General features: G+C 25.4%; 1 protein-coding gene across 1 annotated transcript; it reads left to right on the top strand.

Moving 5' to 3' along the window:
- The first annotated feature begins 4,602 nt into the window (after positions 1–4,602).
- On the top strand, positions 4,603–15,831 carry LOC127291419 (uncharacterized). Its single transcript, XM_051320552.1, has 6 exons — positions 4,603–4,681; positions 7,905–7,962; positions 9,366–9,528; positions 10,784–10,982; positions 12,052–12,243; positions 14,532–15,831. Exons 2-6 carry the CDS (start codon positions 7,907–7,909, stop codon positions 14,708–14,710), a joined length of 789 nt encoding a protein of 262 aa, XP_051176509.1. The 5' UTR covers positions 4,603–4,681; positions 7,905–7,906; the 3' UTR covers positions 14,711–15,831.
- The last annotated feature ends 788 nt before the right edge of the window (positions 15,832–16,619 follow it).

Genomic DNA, 16,619 nt, shown 5'->3' on the forward strand with positions numbered 1-16,619 from the left:
GAGCGAGAATGGTGAGGTTTTGGAGGTGGTGGGACTAACGGTGGAGAACTTTGTCGTGGACCAGGAGAGGATCGAGAATCAGACCGAGATCGACGACGTTTAGGTGACTTGGAACGAGGTCGGGAAAGTTGTTTCGATTTGTCAATTGTTTTTATCGTATCTAAAAAAAAATCATTAATTAATAAATTTATTTTGACAATTTTATTTATAAAACTTTTGAATTTATCAGTATTTTTCAAGGAATATTAGTGTTACAGAATCTCTAAGTTAAAAGATTTAAATTTTCAATAAAACATATATAATAAAATTTTTTTTGATTGAAGAGTTACATAGGTGTCTTACAACTTGTATATTGCACATGCTTTATTCTAAACTAGCAACTTGGTCGTCCGCAAGCGGCCGACTACGTTGCTAGTGTGTATTAACCATATTTTTTATTCATTTTTTTTCAAAAAAATTTAATATTAGAAATATAAAAAAAAATTTCTTTATATTGGATCTACCACCCAAGTAGCACGGAATATTGCTTGAATGTCAAGCTGATATCAAGCGGGAATATTTTTGTGATACCCATTTTCAACTTTTCCTTTCCAACATTTTATTTAGTAAGGAACAATATTACCCTATTTTTTCTCATAAATGTGTTATATTTTAAGAGTATATGCACAAAGTTTTAGTTACAAATATAAGAAATTTTGATAGTTGTACATTTTTTAGTGAAAAGTCTAATGTTTATATTTGTTTCGATTACAAACTTTTCTGTTTTAATTATTAACATTAAATAAATGTCTATGAAAACTATTTTTCTTTAAAATAGATGTACTGAGCTACCTTAAGTTAATTTAGAATTTAATTTAGAAAATTGTGAGTGTTAAACACCCACTGTGCGGTTTATTCAATTTTTTCGAAGTGTGTGCTTTAAGGATTAAAATTTTTTTTCTTTTTTTTAGATTTATCTATATAGATATTACTTGTATCGGTGTTATGTCTTACATTGCTCTAAACATGAAAAATTTTATGTATTGTTTCGTTCTTACACATTAAGAATCCTAAACTCTAAAAAAGTTATTGACTGTCTGTCTAATGCATGCAAACCTTTGTTCGCGCATCACTTAAACACGAATAAGCTGAATGAAATGAAACTTGATGATTTCATAGAAGTCCAGTCAATTTAAAATCATCGATTTATTAACAGGAATCAAGAATATAACCTTAAAATTAGGTCTAGGTTATAGGTAAATTTGCGAATATGACCTTCAATTGAGCCATGGTCATACGTCAATAAGCGAACATGATCATCAAAATTAGGTCATAGATCAAAAAGTAAACACGACTTTTAAAATAGGTCAAAGAACATCAGTCAAAATACAAAAACAACCTCAAAATTAGATAAAGTAGTATATGTCAAGATGCAAACATAACCTCTAAAATAGGTCAAATATCATAGAACTTGAGGCGAACCTTATCTACAAAATAGGTAAGAAAATATAATCCAAGAATCGAATTTTACCTTCATATCAAAAGTCAATATGCGAACATAACCTGAAAAATAGATCAAGTTTCATAAAACCTGAGTCAATCATAGCCTGAAAGTTAGGTTGTAGACAAACTATGAACATTATCTCAAAATTAGGTCAAAGCTCATAGGTCAAGATGCGATCATAACCTCAAAATTAGATCATAGGTCGTGAGACCGGATATTTACAGAATAACTAAACTATGGTACTCCCTCTTCATGTCAATGGTTAGATGTCGAAACACAAACAAACCCTCAAAATAATTTGTTAATGTTAATTATAAATTAAATTTGTAAGAAATAGTTGTAACTTAACTTAAGTTTTTTGATGAATTTTAGAAAGTTAATATAGTTGTGCCGCGCTCTGAAGAAAAGGACCTTAGAAGAAAATCACTTTGAGGTTATGTTTGGTACAATTTTACCTTGATTAAATGTTTTTATTGAGTTATGTAAAATCAACAATAGTTTTTACTAAATATTTTGGGTGTAATGAAGAGTTTAAAATCAGTGATCTGTATTGAGAGTTAATCCTCTTCGTGTATTTTCATTCCAAAACTTTCAAACATAACCTACAATTTTTTGCTTCTAAGATCCCTTTCTTCAGAGCGCGTCACAGTTATATTACAAAAAAATTTTATTTTTAAGAAATTTTACAAAGAAGTATGTACAATATTTTACATAACTTTAAAAATAGAAAGAAGAAAGAAAAGACAAATTCCCACATTACATTTTAAATATTAAATAAAAATCTATAGGAAAAAAACGGATACATTTTTTTTATACACTGAGAAAATTATAGTGACGCTGCAGCTCCTATGGGTGGCGCGGCAAAGCTAAATCTCGAGTAAAAGCACACCTTTACCGAGGAGTACACAGATATCCATAAAGGTCAGCTGCGAATTATTTTTGGAGCGGTAACTGACTTTTGTCATTTGGACATGATTCGTTTGAAATATTTTTTTATAAATAAATACCTGAAAATAATAATAAAAGTTTGCAAAAAGTTTTAGAGTGGACATGATGGATCTTTTTGTTTAAATAATTTGTTAAGAAAATATTTTTTTTTCCTTTTTCTTTTTATTCACGTCAAAAAGTATATTATTTTGCTTTTTTATGAGTAAAGCGACAGAAAAACTTTTTGATGTGAAAAATAAAAAGAAAAACAAAAATTTTTCTAAAATAAATTATTTAAACAAAAAGTTTCATCAGGCCCACTCTACAACTTTTTGCAAACTTTTGTAATTATTTCCAAGTATTTATAAAAATAATTAAATAAAATTGTACCCAAATTTAAAAAATAATAATTTGTTTATATAAAATTACTATTTCTTTAATAAAAATTAACAAAATTTTTTTTCCGTTAACACTATTCAAAAGTCGATAAAAAAATTACAATTTCTTATCTTGGAAAAATTGTTTAAATTCCATAATTTCAGAGTTATATACCATTGGTAAATTTCACGTGGAATCGACCATAGATATATATATATATATATATTTCTCCACGAGAAAAGGGACCTTACGGTTTCGCAATAGATTTTGAAATATTTATGTGAATTAAAAGATTTTTAATTTATAGTTATGTGCTTTACTTTATTAACCCGGCGAGTATGTGGCACGAAACTGTTACACCGACTATGTGGTGGGCATGACATGCCCTGACTGTAAAATTGCTATTAGAAGTTAGATTTTACTACATTAAGTTAATTTTTGGTATTATATTATAAAAAGGTATCTAATAAATACACTACGATAACTCCAGCTACTCGAAGTACCAAAACGCTAGAATGAAAATTATAGGAATTAATATATTTCAAATAAATGTGGGGCATGAGATGCCCAACCACATAGTCGCCGGGTTAAATGTATTTGAGTTCAACTTTTTGTCATTTTTACAAGAATTACAGAAACTACAATTTATCAATTGACATCAAAAATTTTGAAGCTATATCTTTTTACCCTAAGGTCTCATTTCTCGTGAAGCATTACATATACTGAAATTCTTTAAAATATTTAATTCAATACAATTTTACGACATTCAATTATTTAAAAAAAATGTTTAATTAATTATTTTTGAAAATTAAATTTAAAAAAATGGAATTTAATTATTTTAAAAATCCTAATTTTTTTAGATACCTATTTCAATGAAATTGTTCAAAACGTTAATCTTTTGAAATTTTTAATTTTAAATATTTTTAAATTTACGTAATATGTGAAATTTTAATTGTAATTTTACCAAAATTTATTTATTTTTAGATGCAACTTACAATTTTTGATAATGCTTTAATACTAAAAAATAGATGAATTTCTTGTATTGTGGCTTTATCTGAAATTCACTTATCAATTTTTAAATTGGAATTTTTTGACAATTTGTATTAAATTCTTCAAACATTTTAATTATTTTTAATAAAATGTTACGAAATTTCTGTTGTAAAAGAAAATTTTCATTTCATATTTTGGGCTTGTCGAAAGGACTTGTCCCGTTTATTGTGAAATAAATGAAAATAAATATTTTCAAAAATGTTAAAATCAACATATCTTCAAAAAATATGGATTAAAATTGTTTAAGAACCTAATTTTTCCAGAATTTAAAATAAATAAATTTAAAATAAATCCAAAAATTTATATTACATAGAAATCAGGCAAGTAAATTAAATAATATATCAAATATTATAATTGATTTCTGTAAAAAATAATTGTGTCAAACAGAATTTGCATAGTAAATTTTGTAATAAATGTGTTTATATTAATAGTTTCATTTACTTGTTTTATTTTTATGTGGTTCATTGTAGAAACCTGCACGTTATAATATCAGTCGGATGGCAGTGAGCGTCCCAGAGGCGTTCACTGCTAGCTGGCTGACACTAAAACGTCCACCCTTGCACGTTTTAATAACAGTCAAGTGTCAGTGACTGACTCAGTTACGCTCATTTCTACCCGGCTACCAGTAAAGAGACCGTACATAATTCAAAATGCCTGACTATATGGAGCAACTATGATTGGCAGGTTTTTGGAATGTGCGCGTGGCGGAAGCGCATTACTTATACGATTAATTTGAAAGCATTGATAGTGCTACATAAGTTCCAATACGTTCTTCAAGTGTTCGTCACGAAAGGATCTACAGTAAAGCTTAAACACCAAAGGTTCTTCGCAATATTGAAAAAGGTTAGTCTTGTCAATAATGTAATTTTTAATGAATAATCTGTTTATTCTTCTCTTTCTTTAATATATTTTAATAATATAATTGTAATTTCTATATCATTAAAATAATGAAAAGAAAATAGTATTAAGTTTTACTGTAAAAATAATATTTCAAGAAAATATATATTAATGAAAAGAGTAAATTTTCACAATTAAAAGTAAGAGATATTCCATTCCCAAATTTGTAATTTTTTACTAAAAAATAATACGCCATAAAACCATAAAAATTATAATTCAAAATAATGAAGTCAATATCAAAAAAATTAACGCGCATCACATTTAGTAGAATTTTCATTACAATTTATTTGAAAACAGTTTATTTCCTGACATTATTCACAACTTTTAAAAACATAAAATTTCTAAGTTCCTCAACAGAAAATATTATAAGAAAGACATATAATCTAATTGACCATAAACTTATCGTATGACTGAAAAAAATGTAAATACACTGTTATTTACATCTTTTCTTCTTCCCTGTTTACGAACAGTGAATAGTATCTTATACCTAGAATTTGATGAAGTTGTTCTCGTTTAAAATGCTATATAATAAAATTACATGTAAATTATAGAAGAAAAAATGTGTATTATAAATGTTATTTTTGATCTGATTTGTATTGTGTTTATTATTTATTTAATTTTTACTATGCTATAAATGTATGTAATTTATAATGTTTTCATTATTTTTATAATTGTTTTTATTGTATTTCTTATTATTTGAATTATTTCATGTTTGTTCTTATTTATGTTCTTTTTATTCCTTCCATTGCTTATGTAATCTCTATAATTTTTATTATTTATATTACATAATAACAATATATATATATATATATATTATACATGACTTTTATTATACAAATTTTTTATGTAATAATTAATTTCTATTATTGTTAAAAGAAATTATTTATATTTATAACATGTATAATATTTATATAATATTGTTATTATTATTTACATTATTTGTATAAAAAATATTATTTTTCTTCTCTTCATTTCTTTTGTAATTTTAATAATTATAATTATTTATATGATTATTGAATTTTTATTATTCGTTTCATTTTTGTAATTTTAATGTTTGTAATTGTTTTATTTTTCTGCTAGTATTACTTGCATAATTTGTATAATTACTGTAATTTATAATATGTTTATATTATTTCTTATTTGTATGAATTATGTAATTTAATATTTTTGTAAGATTTTCTGTAACTCATTTTTTGTTTCTATAGATGACAATTCCTTTTTCTATTGATATTTATTATTAGTAGTATTTGTTATTTTTCAGTTTTTCTTATTCTTTGTATTATTTGCATTATTTAAATTATTTGTCATATTTGTATTATTTTCATTGTTGTTATAAATGTTATAAGTTCTTATATGATCATTATATATATATATATATATGTGACGTGCTCCGAGGAAAGGTACCTAAGAAGCAAAAAATTTTAGGTAATTTTTGTGATTTTTAACGTAAAAATACACAAAGGGAATCAACTCTCAATATAAATTATTGGTGTTTAAATCTTCATAACATTGAAAATATTCAATAAAAACTGATTTTACTTTACATAATAAACAAGGAGGGGGTCCTTTATGTTTATTTCATAAACATTATGCTTCCTCATTGTGTGAAGCAAAAAATTCGCTTCCTCGTGAAGAAAGCAATGAATTTGTCCAATTCAATTCATTGATTTAAAACATTTCGAATTAAAAACATTTAAAATGAATTAAATTTTTTGAAAAATAAAGAAAATTTTTATTAATTTTGAGTGTAACATAAACTTTATATATACCAATCGATTCGTTTTAATGCAAGGAATACAATTATTTTATTCATCAACTTGAATTTTAAAAAAACACAAAATTTTTTAGCTAAAATATGAATTTTCGATTTTTCAATTTTTATTAATTCTCAAATTTTAAATCAAATCTATACTTTATATATACAAACCAATTTCTTTCAATACAGGGAATAAAATTATTTCATATATAAACATGAATTTAAATAAACACAACATTTTTTAGCTAAAATGTGAATTTTTGATTTTTTAACTTTCATTAATTCTTTAAATTTCAATCAAATCTATACTTTATATATATCAATCAATTCATCTTGACATAAGGAAGACAATTATATTATGTATTATATATTAAAATTTTTGGAAAAAAGACGATAAAATTATTTTTTGGGGGTATTTTTAAAAATCCTCTCGTCATTTTTTAGAGATTAATGTGTTAAATAAGCCTACCAAATTTTATCCAAATCCATTTAAACCTGTTAAAGATATCGTGTTCACAAAAACTATCCACACACACACATACACACACACACATACATACATCCGGACAATTGATCAGGATCTCATATGACATGTTTCTATATAGAGGAAAATTTGTTTTCACCATTTTTTAAAAATTTTATAAACGAAAGGACTACATAGCTTCCTCCACGAGGAAGCAAAAAATTAACTTCTAATTAAGGTAAAATTACGACAAACATAACCTTCAAATGATTTGCTTCTTAGGTACCTTTCCTCGGAGCGCGTCACAGATATATATATATATATATATATATATATATAATAGCAAAAGATAAACTATTTCAAATAAAACATTGTTGACAAATAATATTATATTATAACATGAATATAAATTTAAATAACTAAAACTAATAATAATATATATTATATATATATATATATATATAATTTTTAAATTAAACATTAATAATTCTGAATTATTGATATAATAATTGTAATATTTTTGAATTATATTGCTTTTAAACGTTGCATTATTTAAATTGCTTTTAAAATATAAGTTATTTTTATGATTTATATCATTTCAGAACGTTTTATATTCTTTTTATTCTTAGTATTTTTATCAATTTTGTATATTTGTTTAATTTTTAAAATATTTGAGATTGATATTATTTCTATAATTTATATAATTTGTAATATATCTTTATTTGTATGATATTCATAGTATTTGAGAATTATATGATACTGTATATTTAAAATATTTTCTGTCATTTAATGATTTATTAGATTTGCATTATTTTTTTTTCTTTTGAAAGATATAAAAAAATAAGTTGTTATTATTAGTGTTATAAATATTATTTTCTGATGATATTATTTCATGATTAAAAACAGAATAATATACATTTTATTCATTAATCATTTTTCGTTTGTTATAGAAATGGATTTCTCATCAAATGAAGCAGTAGATGCTGTGGAATTTTGGGACAAAACTGTGTATGTTTATTGCTACAATATGTTTGGTTCAAAAAAGTATATTTTTGAACAGTGTTTGATGCCCCCCCATATTACTATCAGTTTCAAAAGAAATGACCTTTTTTAATAAGCAATATTAAGGGGCGCCACAAACACCTCTTATTTTTCCATTACAAAAACATGTTAAAAATGAATTTTTTTTAGAAATTAAAAAATTGTAATAAAAGAGCCTCAGATTGAAAGAGACCTCCAAAAATGGTCAAAGTTTATGAATGCGTCGGGAAATAATAAGTTGTTAAACAAGTTGTAAATTCAGATGTTCATTACATGAACATTTTGTTTCCTCTTTACGATCAGCAAAAAAATTTGCTTTCTCGTGGAGAAAGCAAAATTTTATTGCCAAAATGTGATTTTGATTTTTTAACTTTCATTAATTCTTTAATTTTTCCTCAAATGTATACTCTATATATATCGATCGATTCGTCTTGACGTAAGGAATACAATTATTTCATATATAAACTTCAATTTAAAAAATCATAAAATTTTATTGCCTAAATGTGAATTTTTGATTTTTTTACTTTCATTAATTCTTTAAATTTAGCTCAAATGTATACTTTATATATATATATATATATATATATATATATATATATATCGATCGATTCGTCTTGACATAAGGAATACGATTTTATTATATATAACCTTAAATTTTTCTATTTAAAAATTTTTTCGATTAAAAAAAAATTTTTGGAAAAAAGACGATAAAATTTTTTTTAGGGTATTTTTCAAAATCCGTTGGTCAGATTTGAGATATTAATATGATAAATGAGCCTACCAAATTTTATGTAAATCCATTAAAACCAGTTAAAGTTATCTTCTAAACAAAAAAGGGATCCACACACACACATACATACATCCGGACAATTGATCAGGATCTCATATAACATGTTTCTATAAAGAAAAAAATTTATTTCCGACACTTTGAAAAGTTTTATAAACGAAAGGACTACTAAGCTTCCTCCACGAGGAAGCAAAATGAATCCCCACCCAGATTGCTTCAAAAAAACCAACTCCCAAGACACTGGGGCATCGTGGGTGGCGGTTACTTTTGAAGAAATTAATATTTCTCGATGTATTCCTAAACTTTGACCATTATTTGTTGTCTCCTACAATTCGGAGTTTTTTTTTTTTAAATTGTCATAAGAACCTCTTGATTTTTTAAAAAAATGCATTTTTTGCGTATTTGTAATAGAGGAAGAGGGGGCACACCTTAATATTGTTTTATAAAAAAAACACGTGTTAATTTCTTTGTAATTGGCACTGATGTCGTACTTTTTTTTGCACCTAAGTCCCTTTTCATATACCAGGTCACATATACTCTCATTCAAAGAGTATAATATTCAAATAATTGTTAATTGTTACAGAGAATTAATTGCATTTGTGCAAAGCAAAAATGAGAAGCGAGGTGAAGGAAAATCACAATTGTTAAGATTTTATTTAAATACCGGAAAGGGAAGAAAAATCCAGTCCATCATATGGGGAGCGGAAGACATTAAAGCATTAGAAAATGTTATTGTCGTTAATGAGGTATTTAGAAAATTGCACACCACATAACATGTTCACCTCTCTGAATTACATGTGACAGGCAAATGAGAGGAATTCCATAAAAAGTGAATTGTAGAAAATTATTGTCCTATGTGCAACCAGGAAAATCTGGAAATATTAATTTAAAATTTCGCGATATTGAGTAACATAATTATTTTTTAAAAATGCGCTTAATTATTAATATTTAAATTGTCATATAGTGAATGTGACAAGAATTTAAAAATTTCAAATACGTTTTACCCTTATTTCTTTTTAATGACGGTGAAAGTGGAGATGCGCACGGAGAAAGAAGTATATTTAAAGTTAATATATTTATGTTAATAAGTGACTTTTTAAATAACACTTCACCACTGATTAATATGTAAAAAAGATTTCTAAAGTGAAATAAATGAGATACTCAAGCAAAAGTTCCTTGAGACACGGCAACATTGAAATTTCCAAAATTGAACTTCGTTTAGCGCGAAATTTAAAAATAACCACTCACAAAATTTACAATGTTATTTCTAACAGTAAAAAAATATTGATAAAAGACTGCTGACTATACTACACGATTAAAAAAAGATGAATTATAAAATGCAACTAAATGCGATGTTGCCACGTATCATCAAAACTTTTCTCGACTTTCTGAATTTTCAAAAAATTTATATTAATATATTTTCAATGATACTAATATTACTTATTGCTATTCTAGGTGATAATATGTTTCGCGGAAAGCTTTTTCACATGGAATCTTTAAAATATATACAGTTTATAATGATTTTATTTTAAATGAATTTTCCCGGAACCACCCAGTCTATCAAAAATTTTCAATTTTCTTTTCTTAATTACTTGCATATTTGACTAGTAGTAACATAAATTGTCTTAGAAAATAATAAGTTGATTTTATATAGTTTTTTTAAAAACCTTTTTCACAAAAGGACATTTGACTTCAACTTACTGCACGTTTCTCCTTCAAATGTAATAAATTGAAATTACCATTTGTAAAATGTTGCAATATTCTTCCGTATTTAAAAATAACAATGTTACCTAATGTTTATAATTTTTAACTCTATATGTTGAAAAGAATTTTGTTTTAAGACAATTAATATTTCCCGAATTGCTTTCTGTAACGTACGACAACAATTTTCCATAATTTTAAACTAATGATATAAATGCAAATTTTTCAAATCTTTCAATTTACATGGAATACGTTACAAATTTGTATAATATAAATAAGATACTTCTTTTTTAATTGTAGATTTTACATATTGACGGTGCTTTCTCCCGTGTACCGTCAAAGCCAGAATATAATTTCGGAAATTTTAATTACGAATTGCAATTATTTGCAAAAACTGTAATTACGTCCCTAGGAAAGCACATCATCATCAGTGATCCACATTTTGATTTTCCTACAGTGGCATTAAGTGATGTCATTCACCATGAAGGCGAAACTTTAAGTAATATTATTTATTTACTATTTTTACCATATCAGATGATTCTTAGGAAAATGTACCTTTTACATTCCTGTGTCATTTTCGATAAAAAATTTCGTACAAATTCTCTAAGAATTCTATAAAAATTTTATTATAATTGCATGCAAATGTTACTTTCATATTATACAGAGTTAACAGAAATGAAGGGAAGTTAAAGAAGGGAGAGAAATCTCAGAGAATGTGTAATTTATCAGAAAAATAAGGGAAAAGTCAGGAAATGTAATAAAAGTTATTGTAAAATTTTTTAATTTCTACAGGAATAAAAATAGTCAGGTAAAATATGTCACTGGTTGGATTCTGGAACGCTAACTTGTCAGCTTGTCAGCTATTTTAACTATGCGATAGTTAGCACATTACGATGGTCTAAAACAAATTTTTTTAATTATCTCACCCTCTAGGATTGTTCTATTTAAAAAAGCAGTACCCCTGTATTTTTTTAATGTTTAAAGGTAGCTTAAATTGCTCAAAGTTTCCTATGTAATTTCAATGGGAGAAAAACATTTTTTTGTAAACCCAATTGTGAGACACTCTACCAAATAATAGTACACTACAATTTATTAATTAAAATACAACTTTTATCAAAACTTATAGTAAATATTCATATTTTGCTCATATTATTTAAGGTATATTTTAACTATACGACCATTACTGGAAAATTTTATTTGTTCTTCTTAATAAATTATAGTATATTATTTATTGAGACAGCGTTTCTTATACGTATTTTGATTGATTTCTTTTTTCTTAATAAGAAAATACATTTTTTTGGTCAATGTTAAATTTCTTTCTATTCTCCAAACATATATTACCAATTTTTCATGACTTTCTATCTATTTTCTTATACCTCTACAATTCTTGCATTTCATAAAATTTACCCCTAAATATGAAACATAATAAAATTATATATTTATATTTTTTTTATGATTTATAGTTATTTCAATTTTTATGTAACACACCTCCCTAAAATTAAATATATATTATTATGTATTTTTATATATGTATTGTATATTATTGATATGAGAAATATTGTTTACAGGAGTTCATGGCTACATTAAAAGTAAATTTGTAGAGGAGCGTATTGGAATGCATAAAAATTTGGGTACGTATGGATGTGGATCCATTACCGATGGCACCTACAAAATGGAAGTGAGGATTGCCTCATTTAAAGGTACCTTCAAAGGCTTAAAAGGGAACCCTGTTAATTTAATAGGCAATATTAACACGCAAGGTAAGATTCATAATGAAAGCAGTGTTTTTGAAAAGTTCTTTAACATACTTTTTAATGGTGATTTTCTTTATTTTTCATAATCAGAATTTAACCTTCTATATTGGAAAATAAGAATGAAATACAATTTTGTAGAAAATTAACATTAAAAATTTTTTTTCGAAACGCAGCTGATCTCTTATTTATTAAAGATATGCAGGGCGCGAACTGGATCAGTATTTTCCGTAAAAGTCAGTAAAGTCGGAGGTCTGTAAAAGTCATTATTTTTGCCTGATTTTCCGTAAAGTCTGTAAATTTACGCGAGTCAGTAAAAAAGTCTGTAAAAAGTGGGGTAGTAGCTATTGTACGCAATTAAATCCAATAAACAAAATTCTACACAATTAATTATACAAAATGAAACTTTACACAGTATATTTAAATGAGATATATTAATTCTACACAATTCAATTTTACAAAAAAAATCTACACATGACAATAAAATAAAATAAAATGTTTAATTAAAATTATTTCATTCTGCACAGTTAAACACTACATCACAAAATTGTATACAATTTATTTTAACGCAATAAAAATTATATAATTATTTTATTAAAATTTGATTTTTAAATTTACGCAATTCAATTGAACCACAAGAAACTACACAATTCAGTAAATTTTGTTTAAATGAATTTTTAAAAAAAGTTCGACACAAATAAATTTCATAGAAAAAATTACTACACAGTCCAATTAAATTTTTTATTTTCTTTTATTGGATTGCGTAGAGCTTTTTTCTCTAGAATATATTTGGATACAACTTCTTTTCAAATGTGTTTAAACACAATTTATCTAGTTATGAAGAGTTTCTTGTGGTATAATTTAACTGCTTAAAGTTAAAAATTATATTAACGAAATTATTATATTTCTTTCCTGCGTAGAATTAAAATTTGTAAAATTATCCGGTGTAATATCAAAAAAAAATTAAACATTTAATAATATTTAATTCAAATGTGCAGAGTTTTCTTCTGTAGAATTTATTTCTGATGAATTTTTTTTAAATGTAGTTAATAAAATTTATCAAACGGTGTATAATTTTCCGTTCTTCAAATTAACTGCGTAGTATTCAAAATTGAATTAGCAAAATGATGAAAATTTTTTTTTATTTCAAAATAAATTATTGCTAAGAGTTTTCAGTTGAAGTATTGAACTGTGTAGAATTAAATACATTAAAATAAACGTTTTATCTTATTTAATTCTAACGTGTAGAGCTTTTTCATGTAGAATTTATTTGCGTAGAAAAAGGATAAAAATTTTCTTTTTTAAATGCAAATGTCTCATAAAGTAAAATGAAATATTTATTTTCCACTTTTGAAAGTCAAATTAAAATTTCTTTAAAAAAGAAATCGTCATTAAAAAGTATGTAAAAAACCTTTTAGAAATATATTTTATTTTAATAAATATATTTACTAATATTTGTTATTTTAAGTAGTATATAATAGGACTAAAGTTTACGAAACTTTTGGGAATTTTTGTAACTGCTACATTTCACGTAAAATACCCCAAATATGCCAGATAAAAGCCAATATTCGGTCAAAACGATCAAAAGCATGGAATGTTTTTGGAAATCGACTAAAAAATTAAAGTACGAACCTTTTAGTTTTATAATATAAATGTAAAATTAGCCACTGGATTTTCGAAGGGCACGTAAATTGTTTTCGCCGGTAAAATAAGTCCCTTTGACACATGGAATACAGTGACATTAAGAGGCCTTCCCCACTTCAAGCGAAATAACTTTATGCAACTGGCTATGATTCAGAGGGTCAGTGACAATTAGCCTTAATTTAAATATAATACAATGAATTAAGAATATTTTTAAGAAAACGTAAATTTAAGAAAAATATTTGATGTATATTTTCTTGGTTCTTGAGAATACTTTTGGAATTTTTTATTATTTATTACATTCTTGCAATTTGGGATTCAATATCATTTTACATTCATATTGTAACCAAACATCTCTCATTTTCCATTTTGCACACGATTTTAAAAAACTCTATGCTTTCCGTCATTATGGCTGAATACTGTGATTTGAAATGTAAGGGTTAATGTATTTATCTCACACCTTCTTTTTAATACAAAAAGAAATTTAATGAAAAAAGTTATTTATAAAAATAACGGTTATAAAATATAAATTCTATTCCAACCTGAGTCCATTGTTATATAATAAAATAAAAAAAATAAAGTCATTTAAATTTTGTAATTAGGCATCTCCTTAATAAAATATGTATTTTTAATTTTTATTATATTTATGTTTAAAGGTACAAGAATATTTCTTCAAATAAAAAGCGAGGAAGATATTGAAATCTTAGAGGAACGAAGTTTAAGTTTCCAAGAGACAATAGCAGGTTTCAGGGAATTAAAAAGAACAAATGATGGACAAATTCATAAGAAAAAAGACAAAGATGTTGCAGTTAACGAAGAAGAAGAAGAAGAATAATTAAATTTTTGTTCACTAATATAATTTCATTAATATGACTTCTAACATCGGCAATAGGGTGCTCTAAAAAATAAGATTTTTCATAAAAAAAGCTCGAAATTGTATGACAGACCAAAATGGTCAAATTTTTTGAATCCATCGAGAAATATTAATTTTTTAAAAATTAACCCTCACGGGTGCCCTAAGGTATTCCAAGGGTGGGTCTTTTGAAACATTCTAGGTGGAAGTTTCATTTAAATAAATTAATATTTTTGGACTGATTACTAAACTTAGACCATTTTTCTAAGTTTCCTATAAATTCTCAGCTTCTTTATTACAATTAACATTAGAAATGTTTATTATTTTAAAAACATCTATTTTTCCCATCTATTATTAATAGGAAAATAAATGGTGTCTGTGTCACATGTTAATATGGTTTTTTCTAAAAAAAATAAAAAGATTGTTCATTTTTTTTAAATTGGCACCGATATGTAGGGGGGCCGTCAAACAATTTTCAAAATTAAACTTCTTTTGGACCACCCTAATCGACACCTCATTTGAGATAAAAGTTCTCAACAGTCTGACAATAATTTTTATTTTATGATTTATAGATTCTTTAATTATATGATATTTGTAAAAAAAATTGACAAGACTGACTTTTATATTATATGTGTATCGCTGTCTGTCTTCACGATTACTGTTTGTAAACCCTATACAGCACAACTGAGGTATAAATGTACCACAAAACAAATTCAAATTACTAAATTTGTTGGAAATTTTTTCTTTTGGAATTTGTAATTTTTTTACAATATATCTGATCGTAATAAAAACATAGAATGCTTTCTTCTGCATTAAAAAAGAAACAAGAAAATGGCATATAATAAAGTAGTTTTGCCTTAAATATAAGTATTTTATGAACAAAAAATTGTTGGGATGGTTTCCAATTTTACTTCTACGTATGAGCCAGTTACGTATTACTGTCTAGGGTTAAGATAAATATAAAAGAACTATTATTAAATTTTCACTTAAAATGCAATAAAGTTGCAATTTTTGTTTTTGTGCAATACAATTTTTGTTTAGAGTTATTTAAAAAAAGAATTTTTTACGTATAGAAAAATATTAATATTCTTTTTCGTGAATGACAGGCGTCGATAACAAATAATATATATATATATATATGTATATATATATATATATATGTATATATATGTATATATATGTGTGTGTATATGTGTATGCGTATGTGTATATGTGTGTATGTATATCAGGCCTGATAGATATATAATCAATTATATGCATAAATGTAGATTAGTTTATATCGCAAAGGGGTTGTAATTTTTATTAAACAATGACGATCGTAATGGGATCAATGATTATTAAAAAGAATCATCATTGGTCTTGCTCTACGATCGAGAACACATACACCAAGAGAAACATGATACTCTGTACGTGCTTTCTAGAAATCGGCGAGAAAACGTGACTTCTAGATTTTGGCTCAAGTGCGTGCTATTTCCTATTTCATCCCCATTCTAGTGGTTTTTAATTGCTATATAAACCTAAGGAATTACCATTGTAGATGTCATAAGTTCCGATAAAATTTCCATCGTGTGTCGTAGAGCGACCCTTCAATTATTCTATAAAAATTATTGTATTCTTTCCGTGTTTCGGTGCAAGTTCAATTGTTTTTCACTTAGAAACAAGTTTCTTTCCTTCTGAAGGTGCAAGAAAAGCAACATTAACGCTTAGAAATATTAACAAAATTGAATTAATTGTCGTACATTAGGGGTTTAACTAATAAAGTTACATTACATTAATTTTGCGAGTTGCTTTTCCTGCACTTAAAGAAACAAGTTTCTTTTCTTATAGCTTCAAGTGTTAATAAAACAACGCGAAATAAGTGTATGAGCTTAAAAACCACTATAATAAAGCA

Source organism: Leptopilina boulardi, unplaced genomic scaffold (assembly GCF_019393585.1).
Source record: "Leptopilina boulardi isolate dan_hultmark-lab unplaced genomic scaffold, ZJU_Lbou_2.1 LbouV2_10, whole genome shotgun sequence".
Taxonomy (NCBI): domain Eukaryota; kingdom Metazoa; phylum Arthropoda; class Insecta; order Hymenoptera; family Figitidae; genus Leptopilina; species Leptopilina boulardi.

Excerpts from the sequence above, each read along its gene's own strand:
- LOC127291419 (XM_051320552.1), top strand. The coding sequence starts at position 7,907 with ATGGATTTCTCATCAAATGAAGCAGTAGATGCTGTGGAATTTTGGGAC. Across the intron at positions 9,529-10,783 it reads ATGTTATTGTCGTTAATGAG|ATTTTACATATTGACGGTGC; the intron begins GTATTTAGAAAA and ends TTTTAATTGTAG. Across the intron at positions 10,983-12,051 it reads CCATGAAGGCGAAACTTTAA|GAGTTCATGGCTACATTAAA; the intron begins GTAATATTATTT and ends TATTGTTTACAG.